This window comes from Bactrocera latifrons, unplaced genomic scaffold (assembly GCF_001853355.1).
Source record: "Bactrocera latifrons isolate USDA-ARS-PBARC rearing strain unplaced genomic scaffold, ASM185335v1 scaffold_7, whole genome shotgun sequence".
Lineage (NCBI taxonomy): Eukaryota > Metazoa > Arthropoda > Insecta > Diptera > Tephritidae > Bactrocera > Bactrocera latifrons.
This window is the reverse complement of record NW_017537378.1, coordinates 2,279,010-2,298,730: the sequence shown is the minus strand read 5'-3', so window position 1 is coordinate 2,298,730 and position 19,721 is coordinate 2,279,010. Positions and strand designations below refer to the sequence as shown.

Sequence of the window (19,721 nt, the reverse complement as noted above, 5' to 3'; positions counted from 1 at the left end):
GTTAAAGTAAAGATTACATGTATATGTGTATATATACCTATATCTGCTCAGCTAAACATTTACTCTGATTTCCATATACTCATTGTCATCATCATCATTATCATTATCTCATCGAATTTAATCAGTTGCTTTAAATACATACATACATACATATACATATGTATGTGTGTAGGCATGAATACAGGTATGTTTACAAGTGTTAATTAATCACTTAAAATTAACTACAGTATATTATGAATCACAATTCTTTTTGCTGTTCTATCAATTATTACTGATGTAGGCAAACTTAGATAACAGTTAAACACAATTGATATTCTTATTTTCACTAAATATGAGCCTTTTTGCATTGAGACAAGCTCTCTTCTAATGCTTCTAAAATTTTTTCATTTTTTAATTTTTTAATTATAAATCCTATTAGTTTAAATATTAGTTTGTGATACGCAGTTGTTTGCAAATATAAAAAAATAAAAACAAAAATAAATTACTACACGCAATATTAAGAGATATTTCATCAGATTTAACTACTGACTAATGGTAATGGCGTATGGATAGATGTATGTATGTATGTTATGTCGCATAGCTTTCACACCCTTCATATCAAGTTAGCAATATTCATTTTGATTTTCAACAAGAATGCATTGATTCTCCTCTCTCATACATACTAAGCACAATATATACATACATAGCTTCAATACTTTTCGTGTATTTTAACATTTACATATACATATGTATGTACGCACATTTAGTGCGCGTGTGTGTGTGTATTAATTAATTACTTAATTAGAATGTGGACAAACTCTTATTACATTTTTTTATTAATTTCTTCGGTTTTTACGACTAATCAAGATTGAAAACCTAACGGTAAAATCGTTGTTGCACTAATTAATTGCAATAGAACTGGAGTTTCGCACTAAATATGAATCACTTGCTTACAACAAAGCTTTGCGTTAATATTTTTACCACAATACAGCTATATACACGTACATAAGACATGAATATGTCTTGTCTAGAGCGCAAAGAAACAAAGGTAAGCAAATTCATTATTTCTTTTCTTTTTGTTTTCTTTTTGCTAACGGTAAATAGCTGCTATTACACTGAATTTAGTTTTGCTCATTTACAGGCTTTTTTTTAGCAGTGTATGTGCTTATTGCGTGCATATGCATGAATGTATGTGTGTGTGTGTATTTAGCGTTTGCTGCTTTGTTAGAATACAAAGCTAAAATTAGTTTTATTCATAATTTGAATATTTCTAAATATTTATTACGGCTGAATTGCAGCGATCAATTTTTTTTTTTTTTTTTGTATTGAATTTTTATTTAGATTTTAGTTTAATAATATTTATAACAATGCTCTTTTGTTCAAGTTCGGAGCTGTTACATTGTGGTGCTTCAAAGTATAATTTAGTATATTTCTTGTATATATTATTGTTTTATATATTAGCGTACTGTTCATACGTACGTATGTATATGGATCGAGTTGGTGGACTGTGTTGAGGGTTTGACATAATTTCGGCCCCAAAAAGTGGCTAATTATATACACGTGTAAAATTCAAGTGTTGCCTAAGAGTTGGATAAACACTTGTGAGTATAAAATATATATTACAGTATATGTGTGTGTAGGTGTAAATGTGGGCGGGGGTTTGTGCTTAAGGACCGTATTTTAAAAGTGATGCAATAAACTGGTTATTTTGTTGTTGGTGTTTTTGTTTTTCAATATAAATTTCAGTGTATGCTAAATTTACTCAAACCATATTTAACGGTATTTTCAGTGTGCACATGGCGACTGTTTCAAATTGTCTCAAGTGTTTTGCTTAACAAATTCAACTTTAAATACATTAAAATTGACAAAAATAAAATTAACAAAAAAAAAAAATTTCAAATTAACATATTTACCAATTCTTAGAAATTTACAAATAATAATTCATTTTTATTAAGTTTTCATTACTTCTTACAATGCTTACACCAAATGAGTGGAGAAATTTCTCCTTAAAAAAAAACTAAAAACTATTTTGTACAGCATAACAGCACGTAGATTGCTACATGGTTTTAGACGTTGGGACATGGGTTGAATCGATTCGATTTCTAAAAAATGTTTAAACGCATACATTCATATACATATGTGCATATATGCACATATTTTTTCAGTTAAAAATCAAAAGTGCGCTTAAGGCATACCCACTCACTCCAAGATTTACATTTGTCGACACATTTTCAGTTAAAAAAAATTTAATACAATTTTCCATTTTCACCCAATAAAGGCAAATTATTTCGTATGCATTTCAGTTAAGCTTGCATCTGCCGCTACAATAATAACAATAACAGCATTGCACTAAATAGCCTTTGCAAGTTTTCATTTGATTTTAGTTTTCAATGCATTGCTTTTGAATTTCGCTATTTCGCTTTTAATATCCAATTACGTTTTTTTAAAAAGAAAGTATAGTGTGTGAATATAGTGAAATGTTAAAATATTTTCATTTCAATAATTTGTTTGTTGCTGTAAGTGCGTAGCAAGCACATTATCGACACATACATACATATGTCGCTTTAAGTTTAATATATTTTCTTTCTCTATACATCAATGCAACACATACACAACAACAACGATGAACATCAATGGTACATACTAAAAACACATCTACATTTATTATGCATATTACTTGCACTTGCTTCTTCACCGCGTTTATTACAATTCATTTCATAAAAACGTTAACTACTTAGTATCATGGGTAGTACACGTTGGGTTTGGTGAGTTCGTTCAATTGATATAATTCATTCGCTACAACAGAATAATCAATCTATAGCATTTATTGTGCTATTACTTTAAACATTTTTACTTTTTTTTTTTTGTTTTTCAATTGCTCGTGCTTACAGTGGTAATTTTTAGGCTGTTTGTTACATATCAAATTATAAAATACAGTACTATAGCAGTTCATTAGCCCTTGCATTGCTACTACAAAGAGGATATGTAGTAAAAAAAAATATAAATGTATACATATATTGAACTTACAAAACGAAAATTATAAAAGTACTTAAGGAATACGAGCTTGTATGCGCAGTTCAAATCAAATATACGCGGGCTGTATATCTGCTGATTATAAGGCTTAAGATATAGAACTTAGAAATAAAAACTACGCATATATGCATATCTACTTGAATGAGTTCAAATCAAGTTTAGGATCACAAAATCATAACAAATAAAATATAAGCAAAACTTATTGAGAATGAGTTCCGTGTAACCCAATTTAATGTAGGTTAATATATTTTCTATGCAAGGTACGCTGACTTAAAAAATACAATTTAACTTTAAGATAAAAAAAGATTTGATAACATAATAATGGATAACGTATAAAAAAATAAAATTTAATTAATTATGCAGACCAGTGCATAAGCAAAAATAATAATGATAATAAATAAATAAAATTTAATTCAAGACACTAGTGTGTATAAAGCAAATATTGAACGCATTGACACATTTCCGATCAAAATATTTTAGGTTAAGGGAATTTCAAAATTTTCAAGATTTTTAAATTTTCAAAATTTTTCATGTTTTAAATCATAAACATTTTCAATTTAAATTTGGTTGTAATAAATATTGGGAATGCTATGACAACACTTTGCTGAATTGTGGCATTGTTCGCTTTATATTTACGTGTAATTACATTGATAAACTTGAAACTGAGAATATTATTTTCCATATTTAGTAAGAGCATTGCAGCTGCAATATTAGTTACCATTATTGATTTTGTGGGGTTTTATACAGCGTCTTGGCAATACTACACAAACTGACAAGCAACCAGCAAAGAGCGTTCGCGTTTGAGTTACGTAGAAGCTTGAGACCAATTCGCAGTTAAAATTTAGTCAACAACACTTTTGTGTTTTTTAATATTCACACTTCAGTTATGACAAATTTCAAATTCAGTTAAAACAATGAAGACAAACAATGAGATAAACATCGACAGGCAAACGCGAATGTTGAAACGAGTGTTGGGCGTTTATCACAATTTGAACACAGCATTTTTGCGCTTGTACGCGCTCACGAATCGAGGGCTCTATTGTAATGGTTTGCTAGGTGTTTCAGTTTGTGTAGGGTGGAACACAAGTCAATTTAGCCGTAAACAATTAACAATTAAGTTGAGTTTAGCAACTATCTATTTAAATTTATATTGTATTTCAGCGTTCAGCGTGATAAATTGCTATTTGAGTGTAACTAAAATGAGCCGAGGCGATTGTGCTGACATAAGAACAGCAAAATTATGCCACCCACAACAGCCAAAATTGATTTGCGCTCGCTAGGCTTGGCATCTATACAGGTGGTGGTTTGGAGCGCGTTCAGCTCGATGTTGACATGTTCGCTCAACGCTTTGCTACGGTGTGCTCGGCTGACTTGAGAAATAATAATACTTGTACCCTTATTGAAGTACTCTCCACCGGCCACAACAATCGTGTCCTTAGCATATACAGGTTGTAATTCTGCGCTTACTTGCTGTTGTGGTTTCTCTTCATGCTCTTGTTGTTGATGTTTTGATTGTTGTTTTTGCATTTTTTGGCGGTGGCTACGCTCACTCGCAAGCATTACACGTCACAACGTGAACGTCTCCTTAATTATCTTCTTAACGGTATTGGTCACCGAGGGCGTTTGTGAGCCAGCAGTCGTGTAATCAAACTTAAAGAGATACGGCTGCACATCGGGATATGATGTGTCAAAAATCAAGTCTAATTCATTTTGACTTGGCGTTTTCGGCACATAATCCGAACGATTCATAAGCTCAGTGATGTAGATAACTTTTTCGGTTAGAAGATCAGAGACGTTCTCTCTGCTAATTTGGCGATCATCTGCATTTTCATACTTTATGAGATCTAAATGAACTGTCCACACCTCCCATGGTATGCACTCTTGTTGAAATAGCCAACGCGATTTGCGTTTCTGAAAGAATTCCAAGCTTATTTGGCCGGAACCGCAACTTTCATTGGAGCGTAACTTCTCGCTGAAAACGTTGATGGCTCGTTTAACGGTGCGCAGCAGCCCCTCGGAAGTGCAACAAACGTATGTGAAATCAATGAAATCACAATCCACGTCGGTGTAGCCAATAGTGCCGATGGAATATTGTGCATCGCCCGTATACATGTATTTGCCTTGGCAGCGATGGAAAAGCACCGTATGAAAGATGCTGGCAACGGCTTCGTCCACTTGACGGCCCTCGATGGTGAGGTCGAAAACCTGCGAGCGAGCGTTCATCTTGTTGGGGGAATAGGAGCGCACAGCTACTGACGCTGTAGCATAAAACGTGTTCGCGCGCGGTTGATAACGATGTTTAGTGTTTGAAATTTGACACTCTCAATGACAGTTAGTAATGAGCGTTAATTTCTTGCAGCATATTCTTCAACTATTTCAAAAATTAATTGTTTCTATGTGTTTTTTTCACTAAGCAATTAAATAGTTTAAACGAACCGTTTAAATTAATTCAAGATTTGTACAGTTTTTGGTGTTTAAAATAATTGAAACGTAATTTTCTAAACAATTTGTTAATTTTTTTTCAACACAGTTATCGGTTTGTTTGTTGTTGCTGTTCGCCTCGTTAACAGTTAGCTATTTCTTTTGTTGTTATTTTTGCACAAATCTGCGTTTCTATCAAACTATTTGTTTAATTTGGTTGTTTGAAAGATTTAAAACTGTTTTGTTTAGTAGCCCTTTTTCTAGTAAGGGTTTACCGTTAAACACATTCTATTTATATTAAGAAGGATTGCTTTTGTCTTTTGGTTCAAATCGTACCCATATATTGGAAAGTGCCGCACATAGTCCTCGTTGTTGCACCTAAGCGAAGCCACTTACTAAGTCCGAAATCCGTTATTTTTATGTGAAAGTTGGCGGTGAGCAGTATGTTTTCCGGCTTAACATCACGATATATTACACCAGCATTATGGAGAAAATCTACAGTGGTATAAATCAAAATCATACAGTTATTAGAAGGGCGAGGACAAAAATGCAAAGAGTTTAATTACCAATGGCCAGTGCGATTTCCGCTAAATATACCCTTATGAGATCCAATGAGAAATGAGTTAGTTTAGTGAAGAGTTCACCATTCGGCACATATTCCGAAACTGTAACGAATTAAATAATAAAGTTAATGTTATTGTTGTTGTTTTAACGGTTATCTAGTCCCCATTAGGATGATATAATAAAGTTAATACTTTTAATTAGTAATATTTCTAATAAGCGAATTTTATCAGAAAAATTCCATGTCGTTTCACCTAACTTATTTGAAGTTGACCCGCCAAATAGTTTCGGAGATGTTTTCGTAGTCAGTGAGAAAAATGTATATAATATGACTGAACCGATCAACTTGAAATTTTCATGTAAACTTTTACATATATTTTTCAGTTAATGACGAGTCGGTGAGAAAAATTTCTCGGAAATGGCAAGATCGATCAGCATGAAATTTTCACAAGAAACATATATTTGTCAGGTAATGATCGAAGGCATCAAATTAATAATTTTCACTTCTTAAGCACCTCTGAAGTTTAACTTTCTTTCACAAAGAGCGATTGTTATTTAGGAAGGCTCCATTTTGTCAAAAACCAAAGTCTTCTTCAAAGTTCTTTCGGTTATAACCTGCATTCATCTCTAATTTTAAAGTATTTATAAAAAAAATGCAAAAAATGTATTTTTAAGGTCTTGCAAGTGGATATAACCTATAAGAGTTACATTCATATTCTATCTTCGCCGATTTACGAAAGTATAATTAATTGTGCAACTTTGACGAAAGTCTCAAAATTGAAATAGAATTTCCTGCGCTCGTTTTATACGCCTTAAACTCATATCGCACTTTAATAATGGAGTACGCGATTTAAAACCGCAGGAAAAATCGTTCATACGCACTTTCAAATATTGTAGAGAGTTCAAGCAAACGCTTACTAGGATTTAGTTTAATCTTTAGCATGCAATTTCATAATGTAATGCTTATTTTGAATCATCTTACGTATATGTAAATTACGACGATTCTGCCATGAATCCACTTGTTGCACAATAAACGAATGGTGACCGCACAACTTTTGAATATCCGCTTCGTCTTTTATTTGCTGCACACTGTTCTCTTCGATTATCTGTAAAAGCCATAACAGCATGAGTTAGTAATTGCCAGAAGCAAAAAAACAAAAAAGTAGTAACAAATTAGTCATAAGATACAATAAAAAGATCCGATTGTAAAATTCGAGTTTGCGTCAATTGATTTCATACTTACTTTGGACTTTTTCAACACTTTGAGTGCATAAATAGGCGCAGGATGTAATGGTGTTGTCGCCGAGCAGTTCGCGGCTGCAGTCGTTTGTTGTTGTTGTGTTAAATCTTGCGCGTAGCGCTTATTAATTACTTTGAATACAACACCGAATGCACCCTTGGCCACTAAATCTACAATGTGGAATTGATCGTTGCGACTGGCTTCCTTAAAATGTGAACTGAATATGGCATTGGTAAGTGGCTTATGCCATGGGGTCTTAGAGCGACGCTGCTGTGTCGATGTTAAACTGTTGACAATACGAAATTATTACATACAAATATACAAACAATAATAATAATAATGAATAAACACACAGACAAGCATACAAAACTAGTTAAACGGTTATATGCCTTGTTTGTGTGTATGTAGATATATTGGCGGTTCAATTACCTTTTTCTGGTTGACTTATTGCGATTGTGAAATGAATTCCTATTAGCACCACCAGTAAAGCTCCAATTTAGACGGCCACTTAAGCTGCCAAAACTCCAAGCAGAAGCCTGTAAATGCGAGAAAAAGTTGGCGAGTTGTTAAAAATGTGTTTATGATAAAGAATTGTTTACAAATAATTTTTTTTTAATGTTGTTTGCTATATATATTTTTTTTTTTTGAAAAAAGTAGCACTTGAAGAATCAATGGCCCGTTTAGCGTTCGCATCAATGGAGAACCGTTAAGGCAAGCAGTCATTAATTAAAATTGATACGATTATGTTATTTATAAATTCAACGTTGATACAGAGCACTGAACCTTCGATAATGGCATACGTGCACATTTGGCGATTTGAACTTGTCCACCTTAAAACTGTGCGAAATGCAATGCATGTACTCCAATTAATTGCCTGTTGGACTTGAAGTGGGGTGTCGATTACGGGAAAGATTTAATTTAGCACAATCATAAAAAAAAACATGACTTTGATTGGCTGGGAGAATAGTTGATACAAAGGTGATTGGAGTATTATGACACAGTATAACACATTTTTTTGCAGTGCGTTCTAACGGTTTGCTTTTTGTGACGATATTTCACACAGCCAAGTGTTTATTATTGTCATTATATTGTTGTTATAACTATTCGAATACGTTATTATAACAGAAGTGATTATTACATGCGTAGATTGTTTGTATGTGTGCGTGCCGTAGACTCATTTACATAATAACAACAAAATTTCTGAGCGAATTGAAAGTTGTAACGGCATAAAAAGTGAGTTCGAAAACAAATATGTATGCATGCTCGTGTACTTTACGGTATAGTATAATGTCGTAAGTTATGTTATGTATTGTGTTATCAGGAAAATAACATACTTGCACACGAATGCTGTACTGCAAGCGCTTTTCTTTAACAACAACAGTACTATATACGAAGCGCATGTGAAAACAGTATGTTTTCACGCGCAATTTTTACATACATAAATGTATGTATGTATATATTTACATATAGAGTACAAAACACGAAGTCACAATAAAACAAGGTAGTAAACAACAAGTTATTAGTGCTGAAATATTACTACGTTCTGGAAAAATATTGTATATGATGTTTTCAATAAAGTAATTTAGATTTGTGGAGAGAAAATGTCGTCAAACCGTATTGTTCTAAATATAGCAAACAAATTTCAAAATTAAATAAACAAATAGTTAAAAATGTGTAAGTATTTTCAATGTAAAACTAATACTACATGCATATTTAGGTATACTACATACAATCGTCATCTAAAATGCAAAACAACGTATCATCAAAAAACTCGAATTTTTTTTATTACTTATGATTCACTACATCTTATTACATACATACATATGTATAGCCAATAGCCATTTAGCATGAAATTTTCAGCTCTCGATACCAGATATAACCATTTTATAACCAAAACTTAAATTTGGTTTCAATATGAGGGAATCTTTATATGTATATTCTTTTCTTCGCCTGTTATGGCTATGAACATTTAGCACCATAATTTACATACGTTAATATAATAATGCATTTTAGTGATATTATTCCAAAAAATGAAAAATTTTGTGAAATAACAAGTGATTTGTTTTTTTCGCTTTGCTATGATATTTTTCTAAATTATTTTTAATGTAAAAAAAATGCAATTGCGCTTCAAAAACACTTCTGGAACCAAACAAAAAAAAAAAAAAAAAACAATTTTTTCAAAATCTTCATATTACATTAGAAAACCGAATATCAATTCACGTATTTTAAAAGTTTGAATATAAAATATATATTTATGTATGTATGTAGTATTCCACGTAGTTTAACAATATTTTCAACAAAAATATTTTTATAAGAGCTTATTTTACATAAATAAAAAATTACAAAATGTTTTTGAACATGTTCGTGACTATAAATATTTTACAACTAATGTAAATGCGCTCGTAATGCTAATATGTGTAATTTAAATGATTTGTTGGTGTAATTTAAATTGACAAAAGCCTCTATTAATTTAGCGTTTTAAATTAGTAGTAATTTACATAAATCATTTATTTAAAAAAAGTTACTATCAATAGAAAATTACATTACGTACTTTTCGTAAACATTGGTGAATCTTATCAAAACTTGTCACTGATAGCCTTTGAAATGTTAGCGAACTCAACTTTGAAATAACATATTGCATGCATTAAGACAAAAAATATGATCATTTCGATATTGCCGATTTATAATTTTTGGAGTTAAAACATTTAATATTTACGAAAGTATTATAAATTTCTAAAGAAAATATCAACTTAAGATTTTCTTACTGTTAAAAATTTACAAAGCGCAAGATTTGTGGGAATTTAAAAAACCAAATAAAATTCAAAAAATCAGAAAATTTGACACACTACCATGTATGTATAACTCAGCATGACATCCAAAACATATTTTTCACTTTTTCCTCAAATACTTCTTCGGAAGCTAGAAATCTTGGCACAGCATTTTACACATTTTCAAAGAGTAACAAAAAAATCCCGTACCAAAAAAATGCGCGAAAAAATAACTTTATCGGCATATTCTGCAAATAAAACGAACATCTTTAATTAACTGTAGCCAATAAACTCTCCAAATGTAAAACTGTAATCAGCTGATGTTTGTTTACGTTTTACATACATACAAAGCCTTTCTCACTTTTGCTATAAGAAATTTACCACGCGATGTGGTGAGTTGTGAGCTGCGTGTTTTGAGGACGTAGTAAGGCTTTTTTCAATGCATGATTGTTTATGTATGCCTATGTGTGTATTCGTACTAGCAATGACACTGTTGGGATGTAGCAAATGGAACAGAAACAGATTTTCAAACATTTCTGTTCTTGATTCAAGCGAACAGCAACAGAAATGTGAGTTCGATATATGGAAACTAAAAGTATGAAGTTTTTGTTCTAAAATATTTTATTTTTAGCTGGGTTTTAATACGCTGCCGCAGACTTTACGGCATTTCCTGTCAATTATATGTTTTTGCCACTGCTCTGAATTCGCCAGTTTAGTCACAAACATACAATATATACCATACATGTCTGTCTACATATAAACTCGCACTTGATTAGATATAGGTGACACAATTTTTTTTATGAGAGTTCCTCATAGCATTCAGCCAATAACAAATACACTGCCCCAGTCTCTTCAAACAGACGCAATAAATGCCAGGCGGTATTTAAATACATTACGAGGTGAAAAAAAAGTAAACGTAGACACAATAATCACAAAACGGCTAGCGCTTTGCATTAGAATGCCACTATCAGCGCGACACCACCTAGCCAACAACAACAAAAAACTAAGCATTAATAATAAAAATAAACACTGAAACAAAAGCAATAACAAAGTTACACGTGTGTAACGTTGTTGTTTGTGTGCGCTACAGTCTTCGCTGTCGCGTTGTAAACACATATTACTGGTTGTTGTTGTTACTGCTTGTGGTGGTGTCACTTGTGATTACTCAACAATATTTCCACAGCACAGCAGAAAAATTATTGTAATTACAATACTACAGAACGAGAGAAACAATAACATATGTACGTCGCGGAGCGTTACTGAATCTTGATGCACTTCACCAGACACGATTCAATTACACATTCAAATGAAGTTTCTCGGTTGGCGGGCGGGCGGACAGGCGTTCAGACAGCCGGCTGTGCGACACGCGTATGCCACAACTTTGTTTTGCGCGTTTTTTTACGTATGTCAAGTCAAACTAATAAAAATTGGTAATGAGCCGACGAAACTGTCAGCTAGTTTACGTCAAGTACTTTAGCTTACCCGTTTTGAGCGCGCTCCTCAATCAACTAGACAAATGATGCTGCAGCGTTCTTTAGTGTTGTGACTTATTTTTTTTTTTATTATGCGGCTTTACTTAACCCGAGCAAGTTTTACGGCGTGGAATATTTATGTTTCTATTAAAATGCACAAATATTTAATAGTCTATATTTTAATTGTTTATGTTTTTATAATGCTGCTTTTGCGTATTCACCAAGTATTTCTGTTTGCTTTGTTTTGCTCGCGTTAGAGAAAATGTTTCTGTTTTTGCTCCGAAGACGGTTGAACACGTTATGAGCCAGAGTGTTGGGCAGAGCGACCAGCTAGAGTCGCTAATGTTGACTGATGCGTTGTTAAGCGTGCCAACAACGCCAAACGTGCCGAATCGAAGAGCAAAACAGAGCGTCCAAAGACCTGCGCGTGTGGCTACTAGCGTCAGCGTTGCGCCGCTGAGCGACTACATAGCTTGTACATGGTATATAAGTTTGTAGGTACGTGCATACATTTACCGCGCTCCTCTCACCACTGCTGTTGACGCTGTCGTTGTCGGTGTTTTCACTGCTATTGACGCTTTTATCGCCACCTTCGTCACAATAACGCAGCTCTATTTTCTTCTGAAACATGCGCTTATGAGCGGGTTGAAATCACCACCATGAGATCAGTAAGCAGCTGGTAAACCAACCGATTGTTTTTATAATCGAGACGCAATTGTCGACGATGAAATTCTTTTCAGGGCCTCGATCAATACCCTGCCAACACGCATTATATATAAATTCTACAAAATCGCGGCTATCATCGAGATGGTGAGAGAACTCGTTCGGCTATAGCCTCGTCTACTTGACTCCCGCTTGTAATAAGGAAATCAAAACCAATTTTGAAATGACAAGTGAAGTAAGCCACGTCTGCCATACAGTTCAAAGCCGATAATACGCACTTCATATTTTGGTGCACCGTTTCTCCAATTTGTCGGAAAAACTGATAGCGGACCCATATAGCATAAATTGTTATACAAGTTCAACGATCAAAAATCAAGACCTTGTTTAGAGGGTTTGTCCGGAAAATAATAGGACTGACTTTCTTCCGCCGAGACTGTACTTCTGACTGTACCGAGAGTGTGTGCATCTCTGAATTCGGTAGAGGGCGTTTCTAGCTAACGAACGTGCGTGGAGAGTCAGGACAAACATTTTCGCGCGACGTGTTTCTGTTAGTGGTGAAAGCTGAAAATGCAGCGTTCGTTAGAGCAGAGGTACGCGATTAAATTTTAGGTTGCTTTAGCATGAAGTGGTGTGTTTCGGTGGCACCAGGCCTTTTTGGAGGGCCGGGAAGACGTCGTTGGTGAAGATCGTGCTGAGAGACCTGCGAGTTCGGCAAAAACCGACAATGTGACTCGTGTGCGCAAAGTTTTGAACTCAGACCATTGACTAGGTATTCGTTTAATTGCCCAGACGATCTCCAGAGCCTCAAACGAAGGGTCATTCGGGTCGGACAAAACATAGCAGCCGATTGGAAGTTGCACCACGACAACACCCCGGCTCACACCGTGAACAGCTGCCCAACCAAGACCGGCATCCCAACGCTTCCGCATCCGCCCTACAGCCCAGATGTGGACTTTTTTGTTTCCTTGCCTGAAAAGGCCGATGAAAGGCAAGCATTTTGAGATGCCAGAGGGCATCCAAGCAGCATTCACCTCGGCTCTTAAGGCTATTCCGGAGAATACATTCCCTAACGACTTGAATCCTTGGAAATGGCGCTGACTGCGCTGGATAGACGCAGAAAGAGCCTATTTTGAAAGTTTTTGAGGAATTGTAACGATTGGTTCAATAATTTTTTTTTAAATCGAATCATCCTACTACTTTCCGGACAAAACATGTATAGTATAGCCAGATGTAACATTATTTCAAAATCAAAATGAAAATCAAAGTGCTCAACTTTTTTTATTTGGGGCTGACTGTATGACCACGTTGTCGACTGTTTAATGAAAATAAAATATCAAAAACCAGTTGGCGCAGACAAACTACTTTTACTGCGAGGTGAGAGCGAGCGTTTATCAATACAGCGATTGGGGCGAAAGAAAAAAGTTTCACTGATAACGAGTGATGCAGACAATAGCTAAACAAAACTGTCAGCGACAAGGCGGCCAAGGTGTGGACACCAGTACAACAATAAAATAGAAAATTAAAACAAATAACCCGAAACATGTATACGTTAAAGCAATAACAACAAATAAAAACAATACAAGTTTCAAAACAAACTGCTACACCAACAAATCGGCCAAAGTTAATGACAACAAAAAGGTGATGATGAAATCTACACTTGGCCGAAAATCAGCAGCGCATCAGTTCGTAGGGCACATTTGTAAGCATATTGAATGAGAAATTGTTCACTCTTTTACATGTAGGCCTGCGAAAATGTGTTTTAAGTCGAAATACCACAAAAGAATCGGAAGAATTAAAGAAATTGTGTTCGTATCGCTACTATTGAATAAAGTCACGACGAGCTCCACAGAAAGATTCATTTCTATTTACTTTCGTACTTAAGGCTTTTCAAGGCCGTGGTTATAGTAAACTACATATGTATGTAAATGTTTATAAATCTGCTCATACATACATATTATTAGCCTTTATTCAAAAGTATGTACATGTATATAGGTAAACAATGTGTGTATATAATGTAGGGGTTTATAATCATTTTCAAGTGCGTAATTTAAATTCACGACAGCAACATGTGCCATATATACATATGTAGATGTGTGGGTATGTAGAGCTTCTATATTCTCTATTCTTTATTTCTAATCATACACACCGTACAATGGCCGATTCAGGTGAATCAAGTTTGCATGCAAAAATAATAATAACAAACAAAAGCGTTGAATTGATAAAAAGTATTCTAAAATAAAAAATAATTACTTTAAAATTAGAACAATTGTCTATAGAAAAGGGATGGGAAAGTGCAAAATAATTAACAGTTATTTACTGCTTTTCTATTTGAAAATTTTTTTCCAAAGTACCTTTCTATGTGTGAGCACAGTAGCTGATGAATGACCGCGCATATTTACGGCGGGCGTTGTTTTTACAAAAAAAAAAAAAAAAATAGGAACAAATAAATGAGACATAATTAAAAATGGGTTTGTTAAAACATGTCAAACGAGTTTAATTTATTTCCTTTAGGTTTTATCAAAAAATAACTAACGCGAATATGATGTATTTCAGCAGCAACTTTATAGCTTTTGAGTTCGGCGAAGCGCGTGGGAAGCTCAATTTCGTGTGACAACACAAAATAAATATTGTTTTAAAATAGTAAATATATATATGTATGTATGTACTTCGCATTTTATATTTTATACGAGCACTAGTTGGTCAGTTTTTGAGATATTTCTCAGAAGTTTAGAAGTTTTGAACTCGTTCTATTCTCTGAAAAAAACTGCTTATTGCTCGAAAACGCATAAATCTGACTTCTATAGCATACATACATACATACATATGTATATGCCATATAAAGTGAGCGATCAACATTAAGTACTTTTATGGACATTTTTTTATTTGACAAGATATCTTTACGAAATTTTACGTTTTTTCTTGTTTTAGTTTTTATATAAAAGTATATTACCTCAATGTGATGCCTGGGGCTCTCCAAAATTATATATATTATTTTAAACTAATTTTACTTTAAACTATTCTAATCAAATTTTCTTAATATTGAGCAGTTAAAAAATCCACGCTAGTTCGAAATCATTCAGCATTTTTCGAAACGTTCTCACTAGCATCAAGTAAAATTTAGCAGGTAGAATTTATAGTAAAGCAAGTAGACGTCATAGTTATTTAACATAGCATCGAATGTATACAAAAATGTACACGTACTTCGTATTTAACTCCATATGTTCTGTACACTAAGGCAAACATCCCTTCCCAATGACTCGGTAGAAAAACCCAGTAAACAGATAGTTAAGGGCAACTTTAGGGATAAACATTTGACCAAAGCTATACGTTATGCTCAAATATTCGTAGATTTCACAGGTAAAAGACATAAACAAAAATATGTGCATATGTATGCATATGTTAATGATGAAAAATTCACCATAGGTGACTTCAAAAGCAACAGGGGAGATAATGAAGAAACAGGTAAACAATTCTATGATGTGATATTTTAAACCTTTGCAGAAAATAACTCCACCAACCAACATAACAACAATTATGGCGCTGGTAAAGGTGGTGAAAAATCAACATCACACTATATCCGTATTTTATAGTATAAAATGAAAAATATGAACTACGTCAATTGGCAAATAATTTCATACATAAAATATGTAAATGACTATCAGCAACGATTGAAATAACAGCAAAAAGAATTGTATGTAGGGAACATCGTACGTCGCATACGCTTGAAGAGCAATTTTGGGGGTGGTGTGGCAGGAGGTAGAATAAAAGAAGTGAGCAACAGCAAATCACGAAGTTATTGAATGAAAATAGCAACAAAGGCAGAAATAGCACAAATCACATACACCTATACATACGTATGTGTAGCTTTAAGTGTACATGTATAAATGTTTACATATTTTAGGAAAATCTAAATATACACAAAAAATGCTAACAAAAATACGTATGCACATTTATATATATATATGTATGTACATGTGTATATTCAATATAGCATTCGAGCACGTTTGTGTATAAATGCAAATATACTTAAAAATTTAACAGCTGTTTTTCGGTTAACAGAAAGTTGTGCTTGATACATAGAGGAAGCATTATTCGCGCAAAATGATTTTCTTTTGTTGTTCCTACGTTTCGTGGTGGTAAATAACAAAGGCACAGCTCTTCTGACTTTTATTACCTTTTTGCGCAGAGAAATAAGAAAACTACGCAAAAGGTGCAGTGGGAAAAGTAATAACAGCAGAGCTGATTCGACGTGAAATGGTCGTTGAACGTTTGGCGACGCAGTTAAGCCTCAGCTCACACTCCAGCAGCGCATTACGCTTTGCACATACAATACGAACATATTGAGATTGATGCCTTTTACCCATAAGCGTTGCTGCTTTGCGCTACTTTAGTATACACGGACTTTAGTGGCAATAGCTACAGTTACTGCGTGCAATGACACTGACACTGTTAACGCATAGGCGCACGTACTTGAGGGTGGGTTCACATGGCTTCCTCTTGCTCTTATTCCTTTCTACCACCGAATACCAAATTTCAAAGCATATACAAACTGTCGTACATACTTATATGTTCTGCTGCTGTGCTGTCGTTATAGACGCTGCTGCGTAATGATGTCAACATATAGATATTCAACATGACATGTTAAAGGCAATTAACTAACTGACCCCCAACGTAGTTCATATTAGAAACTAGCAACAACAGCAATAATTCTACTTCTGCAACGCGTTTGTTAAGTAGACGCACAAATGTTTATATTATGAATTGTAATAACAAAGTTCTAGTCATACAAATGTGAGCAAGGATCGAAATATGATTGAATTGCAATGTTAATATTGTCTAATTTAAGTCAATACCTGTCTAGAGCGCTGAGTTCCGTGATTGTTAGCAGCTGATGTCCCTTCACTGTTATGTTTTATTTCAAATGCCTCTGACTTTTTGCTGATGTTCGTACTTTTGCTTCGTGTTTTTTGAGTTTTGGAATAAGAAAAGTTTTGCTGCTGGGGTTCTTCTTTATCCTGGACTTGTTCACTCAGGAGTTGTTTGGCTACACTCTCTTTCTGCTGCCGTTGCTTTGGCGACTTTGTGGTCTGCTCATTCCTGGATGCACTGACACTGTTTCCCATTAAAGTTTCCGTTTATAATACATTTATTGGGTTTGTTTTGCTTTCACCGTAGTTTTGTTTCTTTCTTTTCCTCTTTTAACGCTTCATCCTTTTTATAACTTTCTAAAAAAATACTCGTTGCTATTATTTTGTCGTTTGCTTTAATTTTCACTTTCTGATAACAAAAAATTTAAAGAAAATTTTCCCTTAACAAAACGTCTTTACAGCAATAAATTAAACATTTTGTTGAACTATTAGTTAGGGCACACTTTAAATTAGATCTTTATGTTTTAATTCTTGCTGTTAAACTACTGAATAAATTTATATTTGCTTTTAAAATTAAAGCGACCCTATAATAATCTTTTACATCCAACAGCAAACGAGAAATGCGAAATGCGAACGAGTTCAAACCAATACATAAAATGCTACGAATTGAAATTTAACAGTGCTGCCAGATGAAAGCAATAAATATTCAGAAGAAGAGTTATTTTACTTGAAATTTCTGTAATCAATAATAGTTATTGCAACATACTTTGCAATGAAAAATAAATACTTTTCATATTTTATAACATAACTGTATTTTTAGGAAAAATATCATCTATTCTTTAAAACATATTGATTTTTATTTTATTCCAATAACTCCATACTGGAAAATCTATGACAAAAATTCTATTTAAATAAAAAGAACTTTTTATAGTAGTACGTCAATAATTTATTCATACGTCAGAAATACTTGCGGCTGAAACGTAAATCTACATAATTAAATATTTCCTTATGTGTTACATATGTGAACACTCATATTTATTTAAGATACATTAATAACATGTATTTATTGACATGCGGGTTCTGCTTGCTATCTTTTTAATAAGCTGAAAATTTAATATTTTTATATCTTAGCGTTAATGGCGCCGGAAAAGCACCTTATGCAAAGCGTCTATGTCAATTTCCAAAGGTGTTTTCCCAGAAGAATTACGCGAACTTGAACTTGTTGGTATTGCTGGAGCGGTGGGCTTGTTTGAGGCGCGGGGGTTCACCAGGAGACATTTCATAGGTTGACCATCTAACTGTCTGTTGTGGTATGTATCCACTGCTTTTTCTGCATCCGTAAGAGATTTATATATTACTTCTGCAACGCCGGGACGCACCAAACGTGAATCATATAAAGGACCAATATCCTCGAACAATTCTTGGATATCTGACTGAGTTACGCTGCTATGCAAATTACTAACTACAATGCGATAACCGGAAGATGATGATGAGGATTTAATTGGGTTAGAAAAGATACCCATAGACGCATGTGGATCAGGAGCACGTTCCAAACGGGAACGCATCTCATATGAGAGATGTGATGACGGCTCTGGCACATATCGGCGTTTATAAATATCTGGACTTAATTGTCGGGTGCTAGGCCTTAATATACCCTTGGGTGGGGGTGGTGGTAGGTCTGGTGACATGCGACGCTCACGAGGTTTATAAACATCAAAAGGATCAAAACCTTCAGTATTTGCCACCCATGAATTCATGCGCCTTATTGGTGGTGTTGGCGAAACGTCACGTTGGCCAAATGTGGCAAAGTCATTTGTGACCGTGCGACTTAGTCTTGTGGCAGCAGCTATTTCCTCTAAAATAAAAAAATAATTATAAATTACAAATATGCTTTAAAATTTTAAAGCAATGCACTTACCTTCTTCCATACGTTCCATGTCATCGTAGTCTACATAGCCACGCGGAACATTTATTAAATCTGGCAATCGCGCTGATACATGTGCAGGCTGCCTTATAAAGGGTTGTGTACTTTTCAATCCTGGTCTAGCTTTTAGTACACCATTTCGATACGCTGTTGTATACAACTTTTTTGTTGCGCCCCGTGTTTTTAGTCCGCCAGCAGATAGCTTTTTTGCCAATAATCGTTGACGTACATCACCACTAGCTCGCGTTAATTCTGACAATTTATCACGCGCATCCCGTATTTTCTCACGATTCTTCTGTATAATTTTATTCCGTGCATCAGTCACCACACTCTGCTTGAATACAGGCTTATTCAACGTTTTTCTTAAGGCCAATCCTTTTCGAGGATTTTCCGTGTTATTGCTGAAATAGTAAAGGAGATTACAGTTTAATAAATTTGATTTCATCGCTTTACACTTTTTATTATTATAAATAAGTATGAAGTGAAATGAACTTGGCCATTTTAACTACACTTACAATTTCTTCACAGCTGATGGTACAGCGATTTTTTTGGTTTTAATTATTTCATCCAAACTAAGATCCATAACTGTTCCTGGTGTGTATAACTTTTTGTTCCGATCAATTAAAAGCGTTTTATAGATTTCTTTTTCTCAAATTGTTGAAAAAAGAAACAAATATGAGCCCGTGTGAGAAAGTATAAAAAGCCGATTCGCGTTTGTTGAAAAGTTGGCTGCTGTTCCTATATTGTGAATATTCAAACTGTGTGTAAGAAGCAGAAAATATATTCAGCTCT

General features: G+C 34.1%; 3 protein-coding genes across 4 annotated transcripts in view; all 3 read right to left on the bottom strand.

The window, feature by feature from the left end:
* Positions 1–17,626, bottom strand: part of LOC108975831 (serine/threonine-protein kinase S6KL) — a 60,347-nt gene extending 42,721 nt beyond the window's left edge. Inside the window, exons 1-6 of one of the 2 annotated variants that reach the window (XM_018944577.1) lie at positions 16,991–17,626; positions 7,664–7,770; positions 7,238–7,520; positions 6,977–7,100; positions 6,000–6,098; positions 5,770–5,928 (exon numbers count right to left, since the gene is read on the bottom strand). In XM_018944577.1, the coding sequence (XP_018800122.1) occupies positions 5,770–5,928; positions 6,000–6,098; positions 6,977–7,100; positions 7,238–7,520; positions 7,664–7,770; positions 16,991–17,260 (1,042 nt within the window). In that variant the 5' untranslated portion in view covers positions 17,261–17,626. Of the gene's footprint in view, positions 1–5,769; positions 5,929–5,999; positions 6,099–6,976; positions 7,101–7,237; positions 7,521–7,663; positions 7,771–10,083; positions 10,186–16,990 lie in introns of those variants that run through there. The other variant, XM_018944578.1, reaches the window with a different exon arrangement.
* LOC108975833 (autophagy-related protein 101) lies at positions 1,053–5,763 on the bottom strand. The gene has a single exon (XM_018944583.1). The coding sequence runs from the start codon at positions 5,233–5,235 to the stop codon at positions 4,579–4,581; it is 657 nt and encodes a 218-aa protein (XP_018800128.1). The 5' UTR covers positions 5,236–5,763; the 3' UTR covers positions 1,053–4,578.
* A 390-nt stretch (positions 17,627–18,016) lies between the features above and the next one.
* Positions 18,017–19,693, bottom strand: LOC108975796 (polymerase delta-interacting protein 3-like). Its single transcript, XM_018944523.1, has 3 exons — positions 19,445–19,693; positions 18,924–19,330; positions 18,017–18,860 (listed from the first exon to the last, which is right to left on the bottom strand). Exons 1-3 carry the CDS (start codon positions 19,510–19,512, stop codon positions 18,139–18,141), a joined length of 1,197 nt encoding a protein of 398 aa, XP_018800068.1. The 5' UTR covers positions 19,513–19,693; the 3' UTR covers positions 18,017–18,138.
* Between the last annotated feature and the right edge of the window lie 28 nt (positions 19,694–19,721).

What these genes read in the sequence shown, in the direction of transcription:
- LOC108975796 (XM_018944523.1), bottom strand. Translation starts at nt 19,512, where the DNA reads ATGGATCTTAGTTTGGATGAAATAATTAAAACCAAAAAAATCGCTGTA. An exon ending in CCATCAGCTGTGAAGAAATT is followed by an intron (nt 19,331 to 19,444) that starts GTAAGTGTAGTT and finishes TTACTATTTCAG; the next exon opens with CAATAACACGGAAAATCCTC. An exon ending in CATGGAACGTATGGAAGAAG is followed by an intron (nt 18,861 to 18,923) that starts GTAAGTGCATTG and finishes TTTTTATTTTAG; the next exon opens with AGGAAATAGCTGCTGCCACA.
- LOC108975833 (XM_018944583.1), bottom strand. Translation starts at nt 5,235, where the DNA reads ATGAACGCTCGCTCGCAGGTTTTCGACCTCACCATCGAGGGCCGTCAA.